Raw genomic sequence first — 25,538 nt, forward strand, 5'->3', positions numbered from 1 at the left:
TCCGTTTGCGATAACTTGCAGCGGTGGCGATTGTCAAGGTATGAGGCCGGGATAAATGAGTCTGGCTCCCTTCTAAAATTATAGCAGTTCTGCAATCATAGAACTTCAGAAGAAGCCATGTCGAAAACCGTCTCCCTTGGTTTCATCTCCGACAACCAGCGATATGATGGCGAGAAGCCCTACATCATCTCTGAGCTGCCATACCTCACGTTAGATAAGCAGAGCAATATCGAGGCGACAGTTCATGATAATATCACAATCACGAATGTCAGAGACTCAATCTCGAGCTTTACACTGGAAGACAATTCTTTCGAGTGGATCAGCCACAATTTTCTGTCAGTATTGGACGGCAGTGAAGAGACCAATTTGAAGTATGCCCAAGAATGCGTTACTTTGCTTCAAACCAAATTGAAGGCCGACCGAATTATTTGCTATGATGTCGCGGTGATTACGCCTTGTGCCACCTGGTTCTCTTCTAATGACTGACTTCTCCTTCTTTCCAAAGACACGCACCAACAACTTTTCAGCCCTTCCGTATAGAGCTGTTTCAGAGATTACAAGCTTGCCTGCTACCATCGTTCACATGGGTAAGCTAGGTCTTGGTTGCAACTATCATACTATGCTTATACTCTGCCAGATCATTCACACCACGGTGGATATAATAGGATTCGGCGCCATCTTACCAAGGATGAAGCCTCGGAATATGCCGACCTGGATCCAGTTTGTGGCGGCCACTTCGGCTGGTGGAAGATTGTCCTCTCGCTCTGTGTGCGATTGCAGAACCATATCAATGAGCAGCCTCGTCCAAGGAGATCTTGTGACGCCTCGCACAATTAGCGAGAATTGCTGGGTGAGGTATAATCCAGAACAACAGTGGTATTGGCTGAGCGATCAGTCTCCTGATGAGGTGACCCTGTTTTTGCAATTCGATTTCGCTATCAGAGGAAAAAGATAAGACAAATTTTGAGACACGATTGGATCTCCGATATACATGGCACTAACTTATGCATCAGACTGTGCTCATGCAGCTTTTGTTGATCCCGAGGCAAGTGGCGATGCTCGCCCAAGGCAAAGCGTGGAGATTCGACTCATTGTGATCGATAGGTTGAGTAGTGGCTGAGTTGCTTCGCTCTTACGACATGATATCAACCCCTCGATGGTCAATGGTTGCTGCCGTATACCATACCCGGAACGGCGACAACTATAGAGAAGCATGTTCCTCTTGCAACATCGAAGGAGGTGTCCTCTGAGGAAAAGTCGCCTCAAAGGCGCTCATGAATCGCAACAACTTGTCTTCTGCGAAAGCCGTCGAGACAATGGAGATTCCGAAAGGCGCATTGTACTTTTCTATCATTCCAAGTGGAACAGTGGCAATAGGATAGCCTAGACAATGGAGTCAGAATGGAGATGAGTACAAAATATTACTAATGCTTTCTTACCTGCTGCGGCGCTGACACCGGAAATGGGACTGTGGGAAGGCGCTACTATGACGTCGACTTGGTGTTCGCCCATAGCTCGATCATTACCATCGGGCCCCCCTAACTTTCTCATCTGAGCTTTGGCTGCCGTATAATCCTCGCTGGTGATCCTCGAATTAAGAGCATCTTCCAAGAATGATTGCGACGGAGAGTCTTCGATTCTTAGCGCTTTGAGGGCCATGTTATGAACACTTGATTACTCACCTGCTGGCAGCTCCAAATCGGCATGCTGTTTATTGAACTCGATTAGTTCAGCTAGATTCTTGGTGGGTGGTTCTTTGAAGTTTGAAGTAAATTCTGGGTACGTCTCCGTAAACTCATAATCTATATGTTTGTTAGTTATAGATTGAGATCTCGAATTCATTCATATAACGAACCTGAAACTGTGTCGAAATCGAAGTCTGAATATGGAGGAAGCTCCACGGGATAAACAACTCGTGCTCCAAGATCGCTCATCTTCTTCATGGCAGCATTAATAGTCGCCTCTTGCTGCGCAATCGAATCCTCATCGGGTGGACATATTGATGCAGGCAGTCGCCATAGGGAAGGGTCAACAAAACCAATCGAGATGCCATCCCATGAATGTACCAACGCAGAATTATACCCATCTGCAGGCAGGTGCTTACGAGCTTCCTCGGTGAGCATCATTTCCAACAGAAGTGCCAGATCTGCCGTTGACTTTGCCATCCCAGCTAGGCAGTCCATACTGGAGGTAATGCGGAAGACGCCTTTCGTCGGCACGCTTCCGTGAGTCATCTTCACTGCGTACAGGGCTGCTCGGTTAGCCGGACCTATGGCCGAACCATCATGCTCTGTACCACAAGACAGTGTGAATCCCGCAGATACTCCAATGGCGGAGCCAGACGACGAGCCTCCAGGAGTCTACCAAGATTAGTGTGACGACCAAGGGCTTCATTGTCCAATCTTACGGTGTATCCGTATATCAAGTCGTCTTTCGCGACCCCACCTTTGACATCCGCTGACTGGGATTGCCCGTTGGTGGCTGACCAACCAGTTTTGACACCCTGTCCCCTATTGAGATCAGTCACGAGATCATGATTTCGGTAATGGTAGGACCATCATCCTTTTGACCGCAAAATTCCTGTTCTAAATTAGCATTGCTACGTGAATGCTCCCGGAGCACATAGACTAACCGTGAGGCTTGCTTTTCCAATGATGATGAGACACCGTTCCAGCAGCTTTGCCAACTATCAGCATCATCCAAACACACAAGGCGGGAATACACTACCACGTCCACAATTTCGGCATTTTGTTTTGGGACTGCATCTCTAAAAGCATACGATCCAACCTCGCTACTCATTCCAGCGACAAATCCGTTACAATGGCATCCTGTCCTTGTTAGCTAATCATGTAAACTTCTTGTAGAAATCTACAGACCTTCAAGGTGATGGGAATACCGTGAAATGGACTTCTAGTCTTTCCAGCACGTCGTTCTTTGTCGAGCATCTCTGCTCTTGCAAGAAGCAGTTCCCTTGATGGGACACTACTGAGGGCACGAAGCTCAAGTCCAGCACGATTGTGCTTTTTGATCTGTGCCAGGAAGGTGTCGATCAACTCCACACTCGTGATAGCCCCATTTTCAAGGAGAGACTGGATTTCGGTGGCAGGAGCCAACACTGGGTTGAGACCGTCCATCTTTGAAAACTTTGGTATTTGTGAGCTGTTGTACTCGACAGAGGAGGTGAGGTTATTGGCCGAGTTAAGGAAATCAAATCGACCAGAAGGCCTGGTGGCAAAAGCAGACCGTGTCCATAGAGCTTGCAGAAATACAGCAATCTGTCTCATGGCATGAGCAATTGCATCGAGCTGAAAATGATGTTCGGTAGAGAAGAGGGAGTGCTATCGCTTGTGATAAGGGGAAACACGTTATTCCGGCCGACACCCACACATCAAACATCCATGAATATTTCAATACTGCTCAAAAAGTCCTTGTCCAGCCCCATTTGTTTCATTCCGGACTTGTGTCTATGGGAATAACTCAAGTTCTGTACGGTCTCACGCTCAACACAAGCACAAAGGCAGGGGGTTCAAAGGTCCAAAGAGAAGAAGCACAGTTCCATCATCTCCACACACAGGACGATTCTCCGACACCCATGTCCACTTTTAGAATAATTTCCTCGTCTTGATCCAAGCTCTCCCTGCCAAAGGTGCACGGTCCATGACCAACGAACAGAGTAAGTACGGGCCGAGGCTTAGATGAATCCCGACACCACACAAGACTCAATTAACAGAGTAGAGAGTAGACAGTAGAGAGTAGAGAGTAGAGAAGGATGAAGACAGTTTCGATTCGCTATTATGTTCAAACCTTCTTTCCCTCTGTCTCTCAGTACACCGTCAGCCAAGATCCAGGTTGCCGTTTCCCCATTGGGACTACGGCCGATCACTCTCGTCTAACTTTCCTAATGGAGCCTACGGCCAAAAAACGCGACTCTGAATGCTTCTCCGATCCACAAACGATCTCATTCTAGATATCCTTCGACCTTCAACAACTCTCGATCACACTCTTTTTCCCATATCGGCTTGCTCTTCTCGATCACACCCCACCAGGTGAGCTTATCTACTTGAGCGTGAGTAGTGTCGAGTCCCTGTTGACAATGTCGAAGACGAGCCACTTGACAATCTTTCTCCACGCGCTAGCTATCAATAGGGTTGCGAAACAGGAGCGTTCTCCTGAATCAAACCATGGCCAGAGCACTTGGCTAGACAAGTCCTTGGGGTCTCGCAGGCGTGAGACTACTTCAAGCACTCTAGGGCTCATACTGAAGTTGCACTGCTTAAGCCATATCGGATGCTGTATACACACTGGAAACGAAATTCTGTGCAGCAGACTCAACGAGTCCGAGGTCTCTCACTTGCCGCTACTGGTCCAGGTTCGTAAATTCTCCGTCCCCGTACATTGACAGTTTCATACCTCTCTGACCCACATCCAGTAGTGCCATGACAACTGATGCAAGCTTCTGAGCAGACTTGAAGCACAATACCAGAAGACCAAAGTGAGAGCGCTGTGCAGCATTCTCTCACGATCAAGTCCACGCCAGGCCAACGTCTCGCCTATGTCCCCAGCTGTGGGACCGCCATCATACCTCATAACTCTACTTCATGGTTCTTGACTCTATGTTACCAACGATGTGTCTTACTTAAGGGTGTTGGGTTTCGAAGCAGCAAGCCAATGCCTTGCGAAGTAGCCTCAGGGTTTCAGCCCGTCTGTTCGCTTGCGTCACCTTATTTGGGTATGTAAATTTCGTCCTTCTAGTTCACTCCATCTATCCTTACAACCTCCACAAGCAATTGTCTAAGACATCACGCACCAACCTCAGGCCGTTAGTCTGACTCTTCTCGTCCTTCACCCCATCCTAGTATATAAACCTCGGACATCCCACCATTCCTTCTGCACACTTTCCACATCAACAACAAGATCAGTCTCGGGCTAACATAAGCACTCGAACTTTGCAGCCTTCCCAGAGCTACCTCGTTGCTCTACAACACGATTAAGCTTCTGCGTTCTGACCAACTCAACACTACGTTGATCAAGCCAACTAACATCCACTGTCTTACTTATCTTTGAGAGTAAGTTCTTCAGTGTGCGATTTCATGCCAGCCCTGTCAGGCTGTTGTCCGAGATATTCTCCACTCTAATCACTCTTGCTTGTCTGTCAATATTGCTATCTTTCTAACACTTGTCAGGTCTATACATGCTATATTGCACACGGGGAACCACTCTTCAATATTTGAAAGAGCCTGGGGCTCCGAGAATACCCACGAAGTTATTAAGCTGCTTGCAAGACAAGTTTCCCACCTGCCTCCAGGCTGTGGTCGTGCTCAGCTGAGCGTTGGTGTGGGACTTTCCCCATTGGAACATTCTTGGGAGCAAAAACACGATCTTTTCGACATTGTTTTTTGGTTGTCTGCGCACATGTACAACTTGGCACCTGCCTTGCACACTTTCGAGGACCATTGCGGAAATTTCCAACCAATGCATTTGCGCCGTTGAAGCTTGAGAGAGCTCGATACTCCTTCGACCATAAGAGTCAAAATACAGGGCAGCAGTCTTTCTTTTCTTTGCGGTAAGTGAAAATCATTACTTCCAACACCTAACTTGTGAGAGCGTTTTTCGACAGCACTATGTCTGATTTTCTGTGCACTCAGACCAATCCATTGACTTATATTGCATCTTCAGACACGGCGGCCTCAGACAGACGTTACTTACGAGTCTATTCACGCACTTGCGAATTATTAAGCTGCATAATAAATTGCCTTATGATAGAGGAGAAGCTGCAGCACCCGCCAGGATCGAGGGTCAAGCCGCACAGTCTCAGGGCGCCATGCTGTATGTTGCTGCATGAAAGAGGTAAGTAGAATTTCATGGGCCAACACAAATGGACAAGCCAAATTTCATCTTTGTTTCCATATTTTACTAACCTCAGCTCGTAGCGTCAAATTTACCACACCGCCACCATCCTTCACCTGGGACGTTGGACTGGGTCTCGTTAGCAGCGCCCTTAACCAAGTAGGCCTCGCTTGTGAATAGGGGTGATCAGCACCAGCATTTTCAATCACGTGATAAAATTCTCCCTCGGACTCACCTAGGCAAAGCTTCATTGTTGGTTTCGGAGTAACAGTAAGCATTCCTGTATCGAAACTTAGCATAGGCATCTTGAAATGCTTACCTCATGATGAGACAGAGACACAAATCGGTTCGAGTCACCCAGAAGCATAAGTCATAGAACCCTACAGCTGGTCGCAATCTTGCTCTGTTTGTGTTTTAGTGTTTGTCCGCTACCATTGTCGCCCAATCGTAACTTAGCCTTGATTGTGGAACGCATTTCACGCGGGCTTCAGATTCGAGAAGCTCGCCTCTTCTAATCTTGTAGCTGGACAAGCCTTGCTGAGGGCAAGAGGCTCTTGAGCTTTTGTGAGTCTGAAGCACTTTTGAATCTAGGGCCGGATAGATCTTGTTTGTTGAGTTCGGCGCTGAGAAGCTTTCCTGAATTTGGGGCCGGGAATGCCCTTCTGAATTCATGTCAGGACTTCTTTGATCCGAATGATTGAAGTTCTTCTGAATTCATGGCCGGAAAAGCTTACCAAGTGCGGCTGTTATTCGTGTGTCACTAGGGCCGTGGCATAATTGGTCCCAGGACTATGTTCGAGAAGCTCTTCTGAACTTGTGGCCGCGCGAAGGACTTGCTGGTAGACAGGTGGGCCAGCAAGTCTACCGCCGAGCCCTATCATCATTGTCCAAGCTTTTTGAACACTGGAGCCGTGTGAAAGACAGAGACAGAGACAGAGAGAGAGCTGTCCATGGTGCTTTCTGGAAGCTGACTGACTTTGAGGACATATTACCTGGTATATGTACGATTGTGGGGTGATCGCCATCACCCTGAAGTTAAGACGCAAGAATGGCTATCTCCGATGTGATAGAGATCTCCTCTGAGACGGATTCTGACTGCGAGAGTCCACCGCCTTGGCTCAGAGCACCCATTGGTCTTGAAAGAGCGGACACCACCAAGGATGAAGTATTCGGAAAGGCCGTCAAATTCATAGAGCTTTTGGATAGCGCCAAGGACTCTGGCTCAGAGAAGCCTGTTCCCAGACCTCTGCCTCATGCGAGGCTTCCTAGAATCAAACGAACTCCACAGTGTGGCCCCAGAATGATCAAGCGTGATGTCGGAACGCCATGCACATCACGAACAGAGGTCTCTGTGCTTTCCAGATCTTCAGCGCGAATGGATAAAGTCTTAAGGGCCAGCCAACTATCCTTATGGGAAGACCAATCGACAGCCAATTCCACCGCCTTCGTTGTACAACCAAACTTGATCCTAAAAGGAGTGGCTTGCCACAAGGCTCTCGAGTCGATGGCTTTGATATTCTCAAAGCAGGTAGCCAATCTTCAACAAAAGGACGGTGCCGCGGTATGTGCCAATCCAAGAACAGGAAGGAGATCCGATTGGAGTGGTATAGTCATAGGTAAGCTGATGCTGTTGATCTCTTTGCGCGCCCCTTGTGTATGTCTGTTCGTCTCTGTCAGCCGGCCATGCCAGGAGAGGTTTGTTGGATTCATATATAACCTGTTCATATGGACTGCAAGTGCTTGGGCTAAAGCATGGATCTTGTCCTGAACGATATCATATCTTGGCCCGATGAAATTCTGACGTTCCTCTTCAGCTCTCCGCTTCACGCAGCTGAAGGTCGCGGGTGGAAAGGTTTCGAAGCTACCCGGTAGCTCCTAAGCGGCCGGCCGCAGCCTCTGTCTACAGATCCTGCTCAACCGATCCTTTCCCGTCCCCCTCCAAGCTCCATCTTCCACACTCTCCACAACGTTTTTTTCAAGCTTCATCCCAAATTGCTATCTTCTACAACTTCGCATACATACAGGGAGAACATACTCCTACTTGGCCAAGATTGTAGTACACTTGTTTGGGGGCCGCGCGCGTCTTCGCAACTGGTAGGTCTTCCATCCCTTCCCTAGCTACGGCTCTGGCTGCGATATCGATCCTTCATTCCTGTTACCTTGCTACCCATACAGCCTTTGTATACCATAATCTCAAACATATCCCATTTTCTTACTGTTTGTACGGCAAGACCTAGCTCAGCCGACTCTCGAACCTCCTGCTCTCGAGAGCTTTGATCTGGGTTAATTCAAGGATCATTCTTGCGTCGGGGGTCGCGCGCTGGTCTTCTCTTGCGTTCTACTTTGTCATTTGCATCACTGCTCGATATCTGAATAATGCCTTTGGAGCAGACTGCTAATCGATTTCTCTGATAGCGATAAGGCGTGTACCAAACATGGATCCACCTCGACGTCAACCCGCTAGGAGCGCCAGAAATAAGAAGCCAGTTTACGAAGACGATGGTGATCACGGTGATGATGAAGATAGCGGCTATTCGGAATTCGAACGAGACACCGTCGATGAATCTGATGGCGAGAGCGATGCGGAAATGCCGGACGCTGCTCCAGAAGCTGCTGCGATTGACAATGGGCTTGGAAATGCACTTGACAATGATTCAGATGATTCTACACCCCTTGGTAAGTGTCTATCCTTAGAATTGTGCTTTATCCTTAGAGTTAATGTAATCCTAACTTCTACTACAGCCCGATCCGAGTATCAGTTGCCTGATAACCATGTACCAACACGTCGTAATTTCACCAATGTTGGGCCGATGCTTCACCGTTTTGGCCAGTTCGTGGATGGGTCTGATGCTGATGTGCCTTTGCTGGACATGGACCCTGGTGTCGGATCCATATCTTCCAATCTCCCCTCAACCTCGAGGGCACGCATGGCTCCAAAGCGGAAAGCTCAACCGAGGTCCTCCTTTGTAACAAAGTCCAAGAAACCCAGAAGATCTGCACCTCAACACACAGCTAAAGTATCAATCATGGAGCTGTTGAACTTATTGGACTATGAATCGAATGCAGAATCCGACTTGGATTTAGACTTGTCAGCGATGTTCGAAAAATCCGGAAAACGATCTGCTGAGCCAAAAGTGAACTCGAAAGGAAAGCAAGAAGCATCCGTAGCTACTGCGCCGACCGACTCGGAAGAAGAAACAGAAGCGAATGAATTGGCTGAAGATGCGTATGCAGCTGAAGAAGACCCCATCGCACAGTCTAATTTCCGCCATGGTGTCGATGGCTGGAATTCAAATCTACCTCCCCTCAATAAAGTCTCGCAGTTCTTCGAAGACATGGCAGATAAAGCTGTCGATAAAAACATCCAGACTATGTTGAAATTCATATTGGATAAACGCCTCACGTTTGCGACGATGTGCTCAGGCAGCGAAGCACCAATGCTCGGCCTCCTAGAGTTTCAACGTGGTTAGTAAAGCTCCCCCTCGAGTACATGCATGGTCTAACAACAATCTTCTGCAGCCCTTCTCTGGAAGTATCAGTCATTATTTCCTTTCCGTCAAGCATTTGCGGCCGAAATTCATCCGGCAAAGGCTGCATTCATCAATCGTAACGGCACTACGAAGCTCATCTTACGAGACATAGTTGAATTCATCTTAGGCGCTGAAGACCCAGGCGATCTCCTTCTGTAAGTATCTATTGTCTTCTAGTCCTAAATCATACTGATTCTTGCAAGTACCACGTCATACGGCGCGAAGACTGTTCTCAAAGAGAAGGTGCACGTGCTAATTGCAGGTTTTGCTTGCGACGACTTCTCGTCGCTAAACAACTACAAGAAGCTGCTCGAGGACAAGGGAGAATCTGGAGACACCTTTCACGCGATTCTAGCTTATATGGTGCGATACAAGCCCGCAATGGTCATTCTCGAGAATGTTAGTGGTGCTCCGTGGGTCCATGCAAAGTTAGGAAAGGCACAAACGAAATCGAAAAATCCCCGCGTCGGTATCGACGAGCATCTGCAAGATGTCGGTTATTATACACAATTCGAGCGCGTTGATAGCAAACAGTTTTACGTGCCGCATACGCGTGTTCGAGGCTATATGCTAGCCGTTCGCAAGGACCTCTTCGACTCCAAGCAAGAATCCTGGCAGCTATTACAGGACTTCTCGAATTTGTTCACATCCTTTAAGAGAGCCCCAAGCGCCCCTGCAGAGGCATTCATGTTCAGATCAGATGATCCCCATTTGTCTGTCCTGAAGCAACAGGTCGCTGTGACGGAGAGAAAGAAGTCGGAATGGGTAAAAGCAAGCATTCAGCACGACTCATATCGGGCCGTAAATCACTTTGGTACCAACCGACCTGTGACACAATGGCGCTCTGATGGGTCAAGAAAATTGCCGGATTGGTTTAGGTCCTTCCTGGCGATGTCTGAGCGCGTAGCAGATTCAATCGACATCGCACATCTCCGCAATATCCGGAGACTGGTTGATGACAGATATTACAGGTATGCAACTTCATCCCCGTCATCTGATCTTACTAACGTTTTTATAGTCGGATCCTGGAGCTATCCCAGAATGTCTATCGAGTCACTGACATTACGAAGCAATCGACAATCGGATGCTGCATGCCAAACAACCTGTTATTCTCGACCGTTGAAGGTCGTAGGATTACTGGCATCGAAGCTTTGATGTTCCAAGCCACGCCGACTCATCTCGCGGACTATTCTAATATGAGCGAAGCCCTCTTACACGACCTAGCTGGAAACGCGATGACCTCCACCGTTGTCACGGCCTTCACATTAGCGGCACTAATGACATTCTATGCTAGGCTCGGATTGGAAGATGGATATTCAAACATTCTAGAAGAGCCTTCTGTGGATTTCAAGGGCAGGGAATATCTGATTCCTCGCCAAGTCAGCCTAGATGATTGCAAGTCAACATCAGTAGCAAGCGTGACTAGGTTAGCAGCTGCGCTACTCAAATACTGTTACTGCGAAATGCAGAACGAGACGACCACGTTGCCGCTTCAGCAGTGTAAAATCTGTCAACAAACGACATGTACAAAGTGTGGTGTTGAACCACAGCACTCGTACCAAATCTTCAAGAAATCTCAACTCAAGCATCGAGAGATCCCCTCAAACTTGGACAGACATATCTCGGAATTACTTCCAGGGGAACTCGATGTACCTGGCTGGATGTCAATCGATATTGAGGGTCACCTTGCTGCACTGAGCGACGTGCTACCTCCGTCCGCTACGGAATCCGAATGGGAGCGGGCCCTGAAAATTGTCAAAGGTGCATTATCAACGAGAGTCTTCTTACGGGAGGTTCGACGTTCATGGTCCATTGAGGTCCTTTATGATTCACCTGATGCCATTGTCAAAGGCTTTGTTTCCAAGGAAGGTGTTGAATGGCGCTTATATGCAAATGTGCCCAAGGAGCCTTTGGGAAGTCCAGTCGGTAAATTTTTTCGACGATTCCCTGTCGCTCGACTACGTCCAACTGGGGATAACTTCCTTGCAGGACGTTGGCAGCTCTGGATCCCAAAGTCGCGAGACTTTGCCGTCACCCTAACGTCGTCTGGCAAACCCATCGAGTCTTTCCAATGCGAACGCGGTCTGGTCGCTGAACATAATATGCGAACATTTCCGACCATACAGCTCGACATTGATTTCAAGGACAGTGATGACGGATTCTACTTCGAAAGAGATATCTGCGGTGTATATACTGCTGCTCCGACATGTGGTCAAGCCTTCAACAGTTTTCACATCCGCCAATCAGACATTGGAAAGCCAAATCCTTTGGGATTATTCCTCGATGTCCCCTTACGTAGTGGAACACCTAATGATACGCATTTCGTTGTCTCCACTCAATTCCAGAGACTAGATCACGGCGTGTATCGCGATTCATTTGCGCAACTCCTCACCTGGAGACAACCAGAGAAGCGTGTTGTTAAAGATGCCATCGATAAGACACCACTCGAGCTCTATGAGGGACCTGTCGTGGAGAAGGATGTTATTCATGTCCCGGGATTCTGGGCCTCAGCCGTAACATTATTATGCGAACTAAGACCTGCGACCAAAATTAAGCAACTTCAGATTGCCGAGCAACTGGAAACTGCAGCAGTGTTCGATTGCGACAACAATTACTCTTTTTTGGAGCTCTCCGCACAGCTACCACTCAAAGTGCCTGATGCATTCCTCAGGGGTAAGTGGGAGAAAGTCACTCGCATCATCCAAGCCGATTTCTGGCGTGAGATGGGATGGCTTTTCACCAAATCAAGTGTATTAGTCGGCCATACCGAGTCGACTAGTAAGTGGCATGCACTGCCGAACGATATGCAGCATTGCTCAAATTGTGCTCCGAGTCCACCAAATCTGCACTGGGTCTATAAGCCTGGCAGAAATGCAGCAAGTAATTTGGTTGCGAAGGAGGATCCAAAGAAAGCTGCAGAGTACGAGGATTCTATCAGACATCGTCCTGAATGTTTCACTGCCTTTTTCAGAATGCAAGATAACTCGGTGGGCACCTCGCTCGAGTTCCGTCTGGTAGGAAACCCCATGACCCTCGCCCACCGAGCAAGAGCCTTCCTTGCAGCGACGGGACCTTCTTCTGGAATTTCGCTCTCATGGCGACTCATCACGGATGACGACTCTAATCGCAAGCCGAACGTCTCTATCTATGACATGCCACGGACCGATAACATGGCAACGGCCGCTCAGCCATTCGATAGAGCAGGCATTGCGCTGCAACGAGAGCAGAGACGCGCTTTGGAATGGATGATATTACAAGAGAAAAAGCCGCGTCCTTTTAAGCAGGAGCAAATCGTTGAGGGCGTGGTCCGCGATATAGGCTATCGTCTTGAAGGACGCGCGACTTGTGAGAAGACGGTCGCGGGCGGCGTCCTTGCACAAGGTGTTGGATTCGGCAAGACCGTTGTGACTCTGGGCCTGATCGCTTCGAACTCCGGTTTGTATCAAGAACAAAGTGCGAGCAGAATGACCCAGGAGCCCTCGAAACGTATTCCCACAAAAGCAACCTTGATCTTAATGCCGCCCCATTTGCTTGGCCAGTGGGAAAGCGAGATTGAGAAGTTCATGGGTAGCGCCCCAATTGTCTTGGCCGTCAAGAATCTCGTTACCCTGAAGAAGTACACCATCCAAGATTTCATTCACGCGGATATTATAGTGGTTGCGTGGAGCATTTTCGAATCTGAGACGTACTTCGGATATCTCGCGCAGTTCGCAGGCATGATTCCTCCGGCGACGATGAAGAACAGTCGCCTCACACGAATCTGGTACGAAAGCGCGCTAAATCGCGTGGCAGAGAATTTAGACCAACTGAGACAGGATCCGCAGGGATTCGAGGATTACCTCGAAGGGAAATTCTACGAGAGTAAAGCAGCAGCCATGTCTGCAGAGGTTCCGGTTCCCTCAAGGCACGTTACTGGTGCAGCCTACAAAAACTCAGATGCCCGGTTGGCAGAGGCTCAGGTCCACGAAAATCATGACAGTGAGCATGCACACCTCGAGTCTGATGAGGAAGAGGTTGAAACTTTGTCGGATGATGGCACTGCACCAAACACAGGTGGCGCTCCCAAAGAGGAGACCAAGAAGACACCAAAGCTTTACGATCCTAGTTGGAAGTGGAAATTTCCAGGAATTGCGCAAACCAAGGGAAAAAAGACTCGAGCTAAGGGAACAAAATCTCGAGATGATCCCAATAAGCAGTATCTTCTCTTTAAATTTCCCTTATTCGAGATGTTCACCTTTAACCGCTTAGTGATTGATGAATTTACTTACATCAAGAGTCACTTGTTGACAGTTTTGGAACTACTCGAAGCCAACCGGACTTGGATACTTTCGGCAACGCCACGCCTGGCAAGCTTTGATTACGTCAAAGCCATGGCCACTCTTCTTCACATCAACCTTGGATCTGATGATTATTCGAATATGGTTGCAGAACTTTATAGTGACAAGTTCTCCAAACTCACAAGTAAGTAGCCGAGGATGTGATGAGCCAACGTTACTAAGTTCTCGACAGGCTCTGAGCAGATGGTAGCCCTGGCCGATGTCTCGTCGGCAGCACTGCGTGAACACTATCACGAACAAGCCAAGCGCTTCCTTTTCCACTTTGCCAGATCGGTGAGTTGCTTCTGGCTGTTGTGGTAACGTGAATAATGCTTACATGTTCTAGGATGCGGCTCGGTGTGAACAATTCCCCATGTATGAATTCACAATACTCATTTCGCAATCTGCCGCGGAGATGGCCATGTATAGTGAGCTACAGCAGAACGTGGCTGCGAGTAACTTCGTGGGTAAACCTACCTCCACCAATGGTGGAAATCGGGAACAGATGGTCAGAGACTTGGGCTTCTGCCTCGATGGCCGAGAATTGCTCTTTATGCGCGCTTCTTCACAATTTTCCCCCGACCCGGAGAACGGTGCGTCTATCGACCGTAGTATGAGTGCTAATCAGATGAGTGATTATGTTGCCAACGTGCGGCATGCCGAGCTCCGCGATATGCTACGCACATTTACGACAGAAGCTAAGAAGGCGTTGTGGCTGGCGGATCACGTCACGAACAACGCGGAGCTTGACTTGTTTCGAGAGTTCGTCGAACGTATCAGCAAGAACCACTTTGGCGACGCGGAGGCTACCAAGTATCTTCGGAAGGCACTTAAGAATGCTTCAAAGGAGTTCCAAGCAAATGAAGAAGTCTGGACAGAGTTTTACAAGGATCCCAGAGCCGACCAAAATGATCCAGTCCAAGAAGCACTTCCTGTGAAGCCGGATGGACTTATCGTCACCGCCAGTAGCAGAGAGATCGTTCTTGTTGATGCTGATCTTCGGACCAGCACGAGCGCTCTTAACAAAATGTCACAAGAGGTCCTGGCACGGACGCGAGGATTCCGATTCTTCCAGAGCGTCCGCAATATCAAGGACGATGGTCCCTACAGCTGTGTCGGTTGCGCAGGGCTTGTCGACGACCGAGCCAACATCTTTGTGCTTACCACATGTGGGCATACCCTATGTGCCACATGCGTCACTAGGCAAGATTCTTCCGATAAATGTCCAGCGAGCGACTGTGGAGCCCTTAATATGCATCACCAGAGATTGAACGGTGCTTCCCTGGCTGGCAATTCAACTGCGGATGATACTTCTTGCTTCGGTACAAAGCTAGATACCGTGGTGGATCTTATCAACAGCTTTGGCAAGGCTGAGAAGGTCTTGGTCTTCGTCCAATTTGAAAAGACAGAGTCGAGACTTAAAAAGGCTCTAGCGGCGGCTAACATCGGATTCTGCGACTTGGACGATTGTAGAAACGCGTCTCTGGTCCTTGAAGAATTCAAGGAGAATGCAAAGACTCAAGTCATGATCTTGAAAGTTGACGATGCCGGAGCAGCTGGAAGGTACGAGTCTCTGTTGCTTTTGATCTTATTTGAAACGTGTGCTGACTATTTCCTAGCAACTTAGTAAATGCTCGGCACGTCTTATTCCTACAGCCGTTTTACACGACTGGATCTGACGCTAGGGCTGTCTACGTAGCAGCGAGAACCCAAGCAATTGGGCGTTCTCGAAGACATGGTCAAACAAGACCAGTCTTCGTTTACAACCTTCTCACTGCTGGCACAATTGATGTCGACTACGTCGAGGCTCGTGAGGGCAAGATTGTGGAGAAAGTCGAAACCATCGACGATCTTCCTGCAGCCGAAGCCGAAGCACTTCGTGCACATCCTGCTTTCGATAGACTACCTACTTTGACATACGCTCGGCTGACGGATCGCACTCCTGCTACCCCTCACGGTGCCTTTTGCAGCACTGGTGTGGGACTTGTTTCTTTCGACGATACTGAAGACTAGCATCTTCTTTGCTTTCGATAAGACTCGGTAGTGAGCTTATCTAACACAAATCAAGGGGGCTTGGGTGCCACATCCAAAGGCGTTTACCGTAGACAGATCGTGGTTTCTGGGGTTATGGTCACCTGAATGTTTGTTGATACCAATATTGTAAATATTAGATGTATGATCGAGGTAGAATAATTGTACTTGATACCTGTCCGCCGTGTGATTGGTGACGTGTCTGAACATGCTGTCTTCGAAGATTGTCCTCGCATAGTGGGATTGCCTACGGCTCGGGACACTCTACTCGGTTGCAGATATGATGTTTTCTGCTTACTGGCGCTAAGGGCATGGACTTCTCGCGCATCGATGAAATTGGCTCGATTTTCGTGACCCAACTTCCTTGAGATTATTGTTCTCAATGATAGTACTTAACTGGCTTTGATTCTCTGTATGGACGTCATTATTTAAGAGGGATTCTTGACCGTGCGCTTGCTCGCCTGAGCCTCCCAGATTTTGTTCATAGCATCAAGTCCCGCTTCGCCATCCAAAACGGCTCCAGGTTCCTGACTCAAATTTCTTGGGATTAATTTCTTGATTCATAATAACCATACTAATAAAGAGCATAGCCGTCTCCGAATCTCGAATCTGGGCGTGCTTATTTTACTACAAATTTTCGAAGTTGGGACTGCCAAAGCCCGCTTAATTCCCAAGCACATTCCCTACCTCACGCAGCGCCATCCGAAACGGCTCCATGTTCCCGGCTTAAATACTTTGGGCTTATTTTTGGTTTTCATAGATCATAAGCTACCAAATCCTTTCACCGGCTCCGATTCCCAAATTTCGTCGAGGTTGTTGGTATAAAAATTCCTGAAGCGGTGTTTGCTATGCTCATTCAAATGGCTCTCGCTAAATTTTAGGGGCTGTGAACCTACATCAATCGAGGATTTCAGGCCAAAACGGCTTGACATTCCGGGGTCAAATATCTTCAGGTTATTTTTGCTCTTGGTAATATCGTGATCAGAGAAATAGTTCACCGGCTCCGATTTCTAGGTTGTTATGTGGTTGTTGCTGTGGAATTTTTGGGAGGTCAAGTGAAATGTTCTTGGAAGCGAGCAAAAGTGCGCATACAGCGCAGATTGCGCGTATAGCGCATGTAGCGCAAATATCTGATTGTTGAGCAGTAACAGAGAAAGACACAGTTTCTTGAGAACATTGAGTAAATATCGACGACAAATTTCCTGGTAGTCAACTACCACAATTACCAAAGATAGTAGTCCAAAATGCACGTAGTCAACAAGCAACTCCAGTCTATCTTTTGGGGAGGAACAAAGTCAGATTTGGTTCGAGGATGAGAGCCTGCCTGTTCTCAGAATATGTTCATCTGGAGTTACAACTCACCTTACTCCGCTCATACTCCGAACGCGAGATTCGGGCCTTGAGGACGGAGAGAAGGCTCTTCTTGCCGAGTAGCTGCATCACAGCTTGATATTTTCGACAGGCTTGATTCAGTAGGAGGACTTCTCTATGCTAAACTCGTTACAGTAAATCTTGCAGCATTTGGACACGAGCCCGAATTCACGGAACATGAGGAAAGCTCCGTGCAGCTTTAAGGAGATGGGAGCATCTAGTATTGCAAGCACGAGACCACAGGCTGAAGACATTCAGATATGTTCCATGTTCCATTGATTTGGCTTCCACCCGTTTATACGAGCGTGCATACTACTGCATGCTTCGGAGTATTGTAGACTAGCGAAGCCATTACCTCATTCATTTCAAGTTTTTGCTTCTTAGCCAGAGACACCAGACTTATCTCTCTCCTCGAATGCTTGGAAATGCAACCAGATACAGTAGGCACGCTTGTCCCGCCCTTGCTACCAATATATTGTACAGACCTCCAATTTCTCTTCCATGTTGTCCCATCCGGAATCCCTTCTCTCAAGTATGTTCTTGACTCTCCAAAGCCCTTCCGACGATGGTTATTGGGCGATACCGTGGTAGGGGTCAAGTACTTGTGTCTGCAGTACACATTTCTCTAGCTTTCAATCTACGGACTACTGATAATGGCAGCCACTGTGAAGTCCCATTCATCAATAAACTCGGCTTCTTCGAATTTCCATCTGCAGGTCCGTACATGTTCGGTGTTCTCAACCAATAAAATTGGCGGCAAGTTGTTTCGAAGCAGGAGAGGTTGGAGGAGACGATAGATTGCTGGGACGGCAGAGCTTCCCAAGGACATGGAGATGCTCCTGTGAACAGATGCCAAGAGATATCGTTAGCAGACCACACGCATCAATCCTACCTTGCTGTTGATACCATAGATTTCTGCTGTGGTATGTCGCGCCCAATTATCTCGACATTCTGAACGGCGATCCAGCTCCAAGTCCTCAGCTGTCCGCCTAGAAGGTCCGACTTCTCAGCAGATCTCAAGGTCGAGACCGTCCTCGTCATCATGGAGGGTATCATCGTCTTGTACTCTTTGCTGCAACGTCGATGTGTTGAAAGCAGACTCGAGTATTTCTACGTCGAGATAGGCAGCTACACTATCGCAACCCCGGTCAGCACTAGCCTAACCCCTGGATCCACCCCGATTTTCTTGGTCGGAGTACCCTGAATCTGAACTCCTACAGGCTAACGTAAGGTCTCCATAAGGGCGTCGGAGAGCCGTTCTTGCCGACAAGGCTGCGCGAGGAATTTCGTTGATTAGGAAGCAGTATCACTTTTTTGTAGTCAACCTTCGTCATGACCAGGACGGCTTTCATCTCTGCCATATCCGATTACTATCTGTCCTCAAACAGTATCATCATGGACCCCTGACTGAGCCATCTGTCTAGCTTATCTCGCAATCGCTCTTCAAAGTCCACATAGCTCGAACCACCAACCCGACAGCATCAAGAGTGGCGTGTCACGTGTGTGGAAGCAACTTTAAGGATCATGGCGCAGGAGAGTGGGAGTGCAACTCCTGAGGCGGGAGAGCAATCGTCACTGCTGGGGGAGCAAAGGAATATCAAAGTTGATGATGCTAGCTCCGAGACCTTGACGGGGTCGCAAGGCGCGGATGAGGAAGAGTTAGTGGACCCGGATAGGGCGAATCAGCAAGTTGGTCGAGGGAGAGGAATGTTGATTGTATTGAGTCTATGGGGATTGATTTTCTTACAAGGTAAGCTTTCACTGGAGGCTATTCTTGGCTTTTAGAGATGAAGTCGGCATGGATTGGCGTTGACAGTCAATAGCTGCCAACATGTCCGGCATTACCACCACACAATCAAAAATTGCCGAAGATCTGGACGCATTTGCTGCTGCGAGTTGGTTCACTTCCGCTTACCTAGTACGTTTAGCTCCTTCGATATAAAAACTGTTACTGATGATGATTGTAGATAGCTGCGTCCAGCATATCTCCACTATCTGCTCGTCTGGCCCAAGTATTTTCTCCAAGAGTATGCGTTCTTGTATCATCTGTATTCTTTGCTCTCGGAGGTCTCATAGCATCACAAGCACAAGATTTGACAGGTTTCCTTGCTGGAAGAGCTGTTCAAGGTCTTGGTGGGGCTGGTATCATGACCATCTCTTTTATTTTGGTGCTTGAGCTTGCTGGCAAGAAGCGGAGAGGTCTGTACATTGGACTGGTCAACACAGGATTTACGATTGGTGTCTCTTTTGGAGCTGTCGTAGCCGGTGCTTTACTGCCTGTTACTGGATGGGTAAGTATGGAAATAACTATTCTAGACGAGGCTAACTTCTTTGCAGAGATTCCTGTTTTGGATTCAATGTCCACTTGCACTGGCTTTTGGCACTGGAATATTCTTCAGCATTCCAAAACACTTCACATCTGGGCAGAAAGATGATGGAGCCTCGATCATGCGTAAGCTTGCTAGGATTGACTACCTTGGAGCGCTCATGCTTGTAAGTACGGTTGTGCCAGAACTCCTGCGATACTAAAATCTCCAGATTGCCACAATTTCACTCTTCCTGTTCGGACTATCATCCCAGCACGTCCTTTGGATACCAATTGTCGTCTCTTTCGTCCTGCTGATATTCTTCGTCTGCATCGAGCTTTACATAGCTTCTGACCCCATCATCCCAATCTCCGTCCTGAAATCAAGAGGAGCTCTTTTGTCATGCGTGGCCCAGTTAGGGATTATGGCAGCTAGATGGTCAGTCCTATTCTACACACCAGCCTATGCCATCGCCATTCGAGGCTGGTCACCTGCTTCGGCTGGATCAATTCTTCTACCCACCAATTTCGGCTTCGCAATCGGTGGCATTCTGGCAGGAGGACTACATATCAAACGTAGTGGTAGCTTCTGGCTGTAAGTCTCTCCTCCTCACCTCACCCCAACAGAAATTGATTTTCCGCAGACCAAGCATAGTCTCATACTCCCTCTTCGCATGCGCACTTGCTCTAATCTCCCAAATTTCCAACCAGGACACGCCCACACTCCTCTATTTCCTCGCCGTCTTCGTCAACGGCCTATGCATTGGTTCGGCCCTGAACTACACCCTAGCGCACCTTCTCCATTTGACTCCACCATCCACGCACTTCATCTCCACATCTCTACTCACCACATTCCGAGGCTTCGCAGGTTCATTCGGCTCGGCTATCGGTGGAGGACTCTTCGTCAGAGTGCTGAAAGCGAAACTGGAACAAGGGTTCGAGGAGCATGGTGATTTGGAAGGCAACGAGGATTTGATTAGGAGGCTTCTTGGCAGTCCAGCTCTGGTGAAGGAACTAGTGGGTTTTGAGAAGCAGATTGCAATTGATAGCTACGTTGGGGGGCTCAAGGCCCTTTTCGTTGCTGGAGTGGGGCTGGCTGTCCTGATGGTGGTTGTGCAGGCTTTTACTGGGTGGAAGGAACCGGTTGAGGTTAAGGGAGAGAATGAGGCGAATGGGAATGAGGTTGAGAATGGGTTGCTTGGGGTAGAGGATGAGGAATGGGAAGAGGGAATGGAGCAGGGTGTTTAGTTTCTTGGATTCGGTATTGGATATTGGAAGTTGGATTGGTACATATGGGTGGATGGCTGCTTCTGAGATTAGATTTTGGAGCAAGTGGTACTTAGACTTAGATGAGGATGTATGATGATTGTGTGATGAATTCTCTGTGTCTCGAAGGCCCTGTTCTGATCGAATATCGTGTTCTCTGCAATGGCTAAAGTGAGATCCGATGTCCTATTCTAGGACCGGCATTCGTGATCTGAGCATGCTATCCTACCAGGCAAGTCAAAAGATGACTCCACTTCAAGTCTACACAACACTTAGAAGATGGAGACATTCCTAGACTTTGATGTCCAAGTTCCATAGGGGAAGATGGGGCGACCGCAAAACCCTAACAATAGCTCAAGAATCAGGAGGAAGGTCACGCCACCTCCTTTTCTCGTGGTCTTAGAGGTTCTCTTCTCGCAAAACAAGTATTTCGTAATACAATATCTCAGATATACTACTGCTGAGGAGGTAATTTAAGGCAGCCAAGTGGTGTCTCTTCTCCTCTATCATACTTCCTTGATCTTGTCCATGTTCCATGTTATGTTTGTGTGTTGTTTCTTTGCGACTCAAGAAGCACTTCGAAGCAAAGATAACGTTTCATTGAGTGAACGTCGTTCACGGTGTACGCATTGCTCCGTCCATTAACTCGAATTGTCTTACGGTCATTGCTCTCTGTCGATAGTGAGATCTGCAGGCAACGGTCGAGAGCTTGTTACTGAGGAGACTTTGAGTCGAGGAGTTGACGCACTGCAAGCTTCCATCTTCCACCTTATGCCGTCAGAGGCTGTACTTGATTTTGATGCGTCAGTGAGAGCATATGATCCAAGAGTTTCAGCGTCTTGCCTTGATGACCTCGAATCTCCATCTGGAAGATCCCAGTCCAGCTTGACTACCATAGCTGTACACTGGCTCTGGAACAAGTCTGTAGAGCAAGAAGTTCAAGGGCACCGAGATCTGCAGGAAAGCTGTCATAAAATTCTCCTGCAAGATCCCATCGTCAAACTTGATTATCCACAGCTGTACATCAGCTCTAGTCTAAGACGGGTAGACGTACAAAGTGAGTGTCCGGGACACTTAGCTTGGAAGCAGTCATCAGAGTGACCACTGACCACTTCCCTCATGCAAGATTCCAATCTCTTACTCGTACTTGTGAGTGGTCACGTCGAATATACGGGAGCATGTAGCTGAGCTTGCTTGGGTACCGAAGTTTCAACCTCAAGTCCTCTGCAAGTTCCCATTGTCAACCCTGTGCTGTCAAGGCTTGTGCTCGCAAGTATACCACTCGGTGGATGTCAAAGATCTGCAAGATCTATTAGCAAGATTATTGTCAGGGGTTTCAGTAATGATGAAACCTTGAACTCAAAATTGATAGGGTAACCGCCGCTGTGGTGTCCCGTTCGTTCTTTCGTTCTTCGTTGATGCTGTCAAAAATTGCGCCTGCCTTGGTGACGTTCCATGAAAGTCCCGAAGCGACGAACAAGATTGTTCATCGAGTTTCCGGTAGCGATGGTCATTCGACTTCTGAACTAGATAGTCATCCATAATCAGCATCTGTGGTGTCCCGTTTGCTCTTCTGATGCTGTCAAAGGTTGCGTTTCAATGGTGACATGGCGAAGATATCCAAGATCAATCGACGAGATTATTCTCCGCGGCCTTGTAACAATGTCTTCTTGGTTTCTCGCTCTTGAATTAGCCTCCGTGATATTCCGTTTGTTCCTTGCCGATGCTGTCAAAGGTTGTACTTTACTTTCATGCACTAGTGACGGCATGTCCTAGATGCTGGGCGAGGACGTTGTGTTTGAAGTGCTCGTCCGAAGTTGCACGCAGATGCAAGCATTCGAAGACGTACCAAGATCTACAGAAACTTGGTGCTGGAAGCCATGCCTGAGCATGATCGGACCTTTCTAAGATGGATCCTATGCTTGAACCCGTACTTGGAGACGACGAACGTCAGAAGATCGAGAATATGCAGCGCGCCTTGGCCTCGTCACGGCATCACAGCGTTGTCGAGGCTTCTTCTGCAGACTTCCATGCTTCACACCGTACCTGTGAAAGACTATAGCTTGGCATAATTAAGGTTCGGAGACTGAGGAAATGCAGAGTAACTTGATCTCTGAGCAAACGCTCAACGGCGTCGAATCTTCTGCTGCATACTGCCATGATCCAAGTCATACTTGTTACATGTTGTACTTCAGGACGACAGACATCAAAGGAGGCTCAGATGCAGAGCAATCTATTCTCGGCGAACTCAACCGGGGTCTTTGAGTTCCATCCTGCAAGGTGCCATGCCTCATTCTCCCATGAAGCTGCTGTGCCCTGCCACGTAGGCATGTGAGAGACATACACGTAGTACCTTTTGAGGCTGAAATCATTCTCGTGCTATTTCAAAATGCTGTCCTTGACTCATGTCCTGCAAGATTCTGCTTGGTCTCACAACGTCGTCGGTGCCTTGCTTTGGTCGTTGATCTTGCAGATGTGCATATCCGTTCGTAACAACGTTGAGGTTCTTCAATCCATGTTGCTAACCCTTGAGCATCGTCACTTGACAGGTTTTGTGTTCATTGTGATGTTTCTTCCGAGATGAGTGATGGGATGAACAAAAGGTTTCGAAACCAAAATGTGGAGAGACAAGGGGGTAGGTATTCAGCCACCCGCCGGTACCTGACTTGGATCATCAGCAACTATGCCCAAGACAGTCAAGCGTGTTTATGTTTATTCTTGGCATGTTTCAGTTGAAGTGAGTGGGTGACACCTGCTTGAACTTCTTTCCCCTCGATTTCTGCCAGAATCGGCATGAAGCTCTCTCCATCTGCGCGATCATGCGTTCATCCCGAGCACGAATGAGGTAAGAGAGTCGCCGGCTCGCCAAATGAAGAAATCTCCTTGATGCAGCTTGGGCCAAGGAAAGATCAGTCGAACATGCTTGAATTTTTAAGATGAAGATCGGCTGAAGGCAATCGTCCCCGGGCCATGGGCCATGGGCCATGGCAGTGACGATGGATGAACAAAGTGCCGTTCCGCACTTCCTCGAATGGGCGAGCGAGTGAACGTTCTCGCCGAACTCAAGGTGAGACCGAACCGACATCATTCCAATCTGCAAGTTGGCGATACCTTCAGCCAAACTTCACCACCCATTCAATCTCTACTTATGACTCCTTAAAGGTCGACATTCCTCCTTTTCCGATCTCTCATTACTCACCCGTCACTCGTTCAACCTCACCATCCTTCTCCTACAAGTATTTACGCCTCCGCTACTCTCTTTCGACCATCAGTAATACAACATGGTTGCGATCAAGCATATTGCGGCCAAGCTGGCTGCCGGCGCTGCCCTCTTTCCTCGCCAGAACACACCATGCAGCTTCGTTATGAATGCGGTGGGTGATCCCAACGGTATGGTCGTCGAAGATACCATCGGCGAGAATCGAATCGGTGGAGGATATCCTCAAGGCAACTACTATATGGAAGGCCACGCTCTCTACGATGCTCTCAACCACCCATGTGTTATCGAACCTGGCTCTTATCAATTTCTCTGTACGCAGGGCGGAGGAGGCTTGGCAAACTTCTCCCTGGCTGCTGATGGCAACTTGATGCACGATTCCTGCGAGAACTTCTTGGCTTGTCCTGCTACGGGTCCGGGTGAGGATGGGAGCTGGAACATCTTCAGTGATGCTCTGCAGAACACTACTGGCTGCGAGACAGTCACCTTGAGGACCGGAGGATTCAACTGCACCGCACTAGGACGTCCTGACCCCACCACATCTGCCACCGCGAGTGCTACTGGTACTGCTACTGGTACAGCTACTGGTACAGCCACAACTCTTCCTACGGTCACTCCTCTCGCTCCAGCTGCTGCTTGCCCCACAGACCTCTCTCAAGGAACCTTCCAATTCCCACACCTCATCGTTCCAACTTCCTCTCAAGATGGAGACCATGCATTCGGAAACTCACTCAAAGCATACATCTCACCAATCAATACCACCCTCTACAATTTCGACATCCCTGCCACGTACAACGGCACATGTGCCCTCGTCTTCCTCTTCCCATACCAGACCGATCTCGATCCATCTGCTGGTGGCTACACGTTCTCCGGCACTGAAGAAGAGGTTGGAGAGCACGGAGGTATCGACTTTGCCCTTCTGTCGGGCATTGCCTCCGCTGCTACGACGTTCAACAGCACTCCAGCTGTAGCTACGGATTATGGCAAGACGCAGATCATTCCCGGCAACAACTACACTGTGGCTACATATCCATGCCAGGCGGGAACCACAATCAGCTATTCGGCGACAAGCGTGGGCAATGTGGAGTTAGATTATTTCCAGGACAGTGCTCCTATGCCGATTGGACTTTATGTTGTGCCTTGTGCGTAACCTCGTCCTCGACTACAAGAGCAAGGAAGGAGAGAAGATGAAAGAAGTGAGAGAGCGAATTGTAATGATAATGACTGGCTGGGTGGTAACTTGATACCCTTCGTTTTCTTTTGAAAGGTCCTGCTGGCATCAAGTTCCATGCTTAGAGAAGTGGAAGGAGCTGGCGGCTAAAAGTTCATGGTCTCGAAATGGGACCGCTAATAGTGCTTGCGCTGCTTTGATGTACGATTAGAGAATCAAGCCAGGCTTATAATTATTGCTGCTCCATACTTGTGACTTTGGTGTGCATGTGACATGGAGTTTTGGGTAGCTGATGCTCCTTTGCACCGGTCCTTTGAAGGTTCATACTATTCCAACCTTTGGTAGATTGAGACCAAGTGGAAATTCATAATGCCCCAAGAACTTCAGGGCACTCTCCTTTTACTCTTCACTTCTGACACCAATCAAGTGTAGGTTCATCACCACGAACACATATCTCATTTCCTTCAAGGGAAAATTCAAAGCA

The 25,538-nt window shown here is 48.3% G+C and overlaps 5 protein-coding genes across 5 annotated transcripts; 4 read left to right on the top strand and 1 right to left on the bottom strand.

The window, feature by feature from the left end:
- The first annotated feature begins 321 nt into the window (after positions 1-321).
- Positions 322-1,371, top strand: LY89DRAFT_688334 (uncharacterized protein). The gene has a single exon (XM_018215687.1). It carries the CDS (start codon positions 479-481, stop codon positions 953-955), a length of 477 nt encoding a protein of 158 aa, XP_018066187.1. The 5' UTR covers positions 322-478; the 3' UTR covers positions 956-1,371.
- LY89DRAFT_673656 (amidase signature enzyme) lies at positions 1,202-4,438 on the bottom strand (the record flags this gene model as incomplete). The annotated part of the gene is made up of 10 exons (XM_018213373.1): positions 1,202-1,383; positions 1,440-1,646; positions 1,683-1,802; positions 1,856-2,360; positions 2,408-2,510; positions 2,633-2,841; positions 2,877-3,256; positions 3,573-3,718; positions 4,061-4,301; positions 4,411-4,438. 10 exons carry the CDS (start codon positions 4,436-4,438, stop codon positions 1,202-1,204), a joined length of 2,121 nt encoding a protein of 706 aa, XP_018066188.1.
- Positions 4,439-7,844: 3,406 nt separating this feature from the next.
- LY89DRAFT_213518 (uncharacterized protein) lies at positions 7,845-15,724 on the top strand. Its single transcript, XM_018205886.1, has 9 exons — positions 7,845-7,941; positions 8,263-8,523; positions 8,590-9,312; positions 9,367-9,532; positions 9,581-10,348; positions 10,396-13,838; positions 13,887-13,987; positions 14,040-15,256; positions 15,313-15,724. Exons 2-9 carry the CDS (start codon positions 8,283-8,285, stop codon positions 15,704-15,706), a joined length of 7,053 nt encoding a protein of 2,350 aa, XP_018066189.1. The 5' UTR covers positions 7,845-7,941; positions 8,263-8,282; the 3' UTR covers positions 15,707-15,724.
- A 2,621-nt stretch (positions 15,725-18,345) lies between these two features.
- LY89DRAFT_709785 (MFS general substrate transporter) lies at positions 18,346-20,791 on the top strand. Its single transcript, XM_018217781.1, has 6 exons — positions 18,346-18,845; positions 18,919-19,013; positions 19,063-19,386; positions 19,433-19,588; positions 19,634-19,995; positions 20,045-20,791. Exons 1-6 carry the CDS (start codon positions 18,620-18,622, stop codon positions 20,646-20,648), a joined length of 1,767 nt encoding a protein of 588 aa, XP_018066190.1. The 5' UTR covers positions 18,346-18,619; the 3' UTR covers positions 20,649-20,791.
- A 2,662-nt stretch (positions 20,792-23,453) lies between these two features.
- LY89DRAFT_688342 (GPI anchored cell wall protein-like protein) lies at positions 23,454-25,280 on the top strand. The gene has a single exon (XM_018215688.1). The coding sequence runs from the start codon at positions 23,948-23,950 to the stop codon at positions 25,031-25,033; it is 1,086 nt and encodes a 361-aa protein (XP_018066191.1). The 5' UTR covers positions 23,454-23,947; the 3' UTR covers positions 25,034-25,280.
- The last annotated feature ends 258 nt before the right edge of the window (positions 25,281-25,538 follow it).

The sequence above is a fragment of the Mollisia scopiformis genome, assembly GCF_001500285.1.
Source record: "Mollisia scopiformis unplaced genomic scaffold LY89scaffold_22, whole genome shotgun sequence".
In the NCBI taxonomy this organism is placed as follows: Eukaryota; Fungi; Ascomycota; class Leotiomycetes; order Helotiales; family Mollisiaceae; genus Mollisia; species Mollisia scopiformis.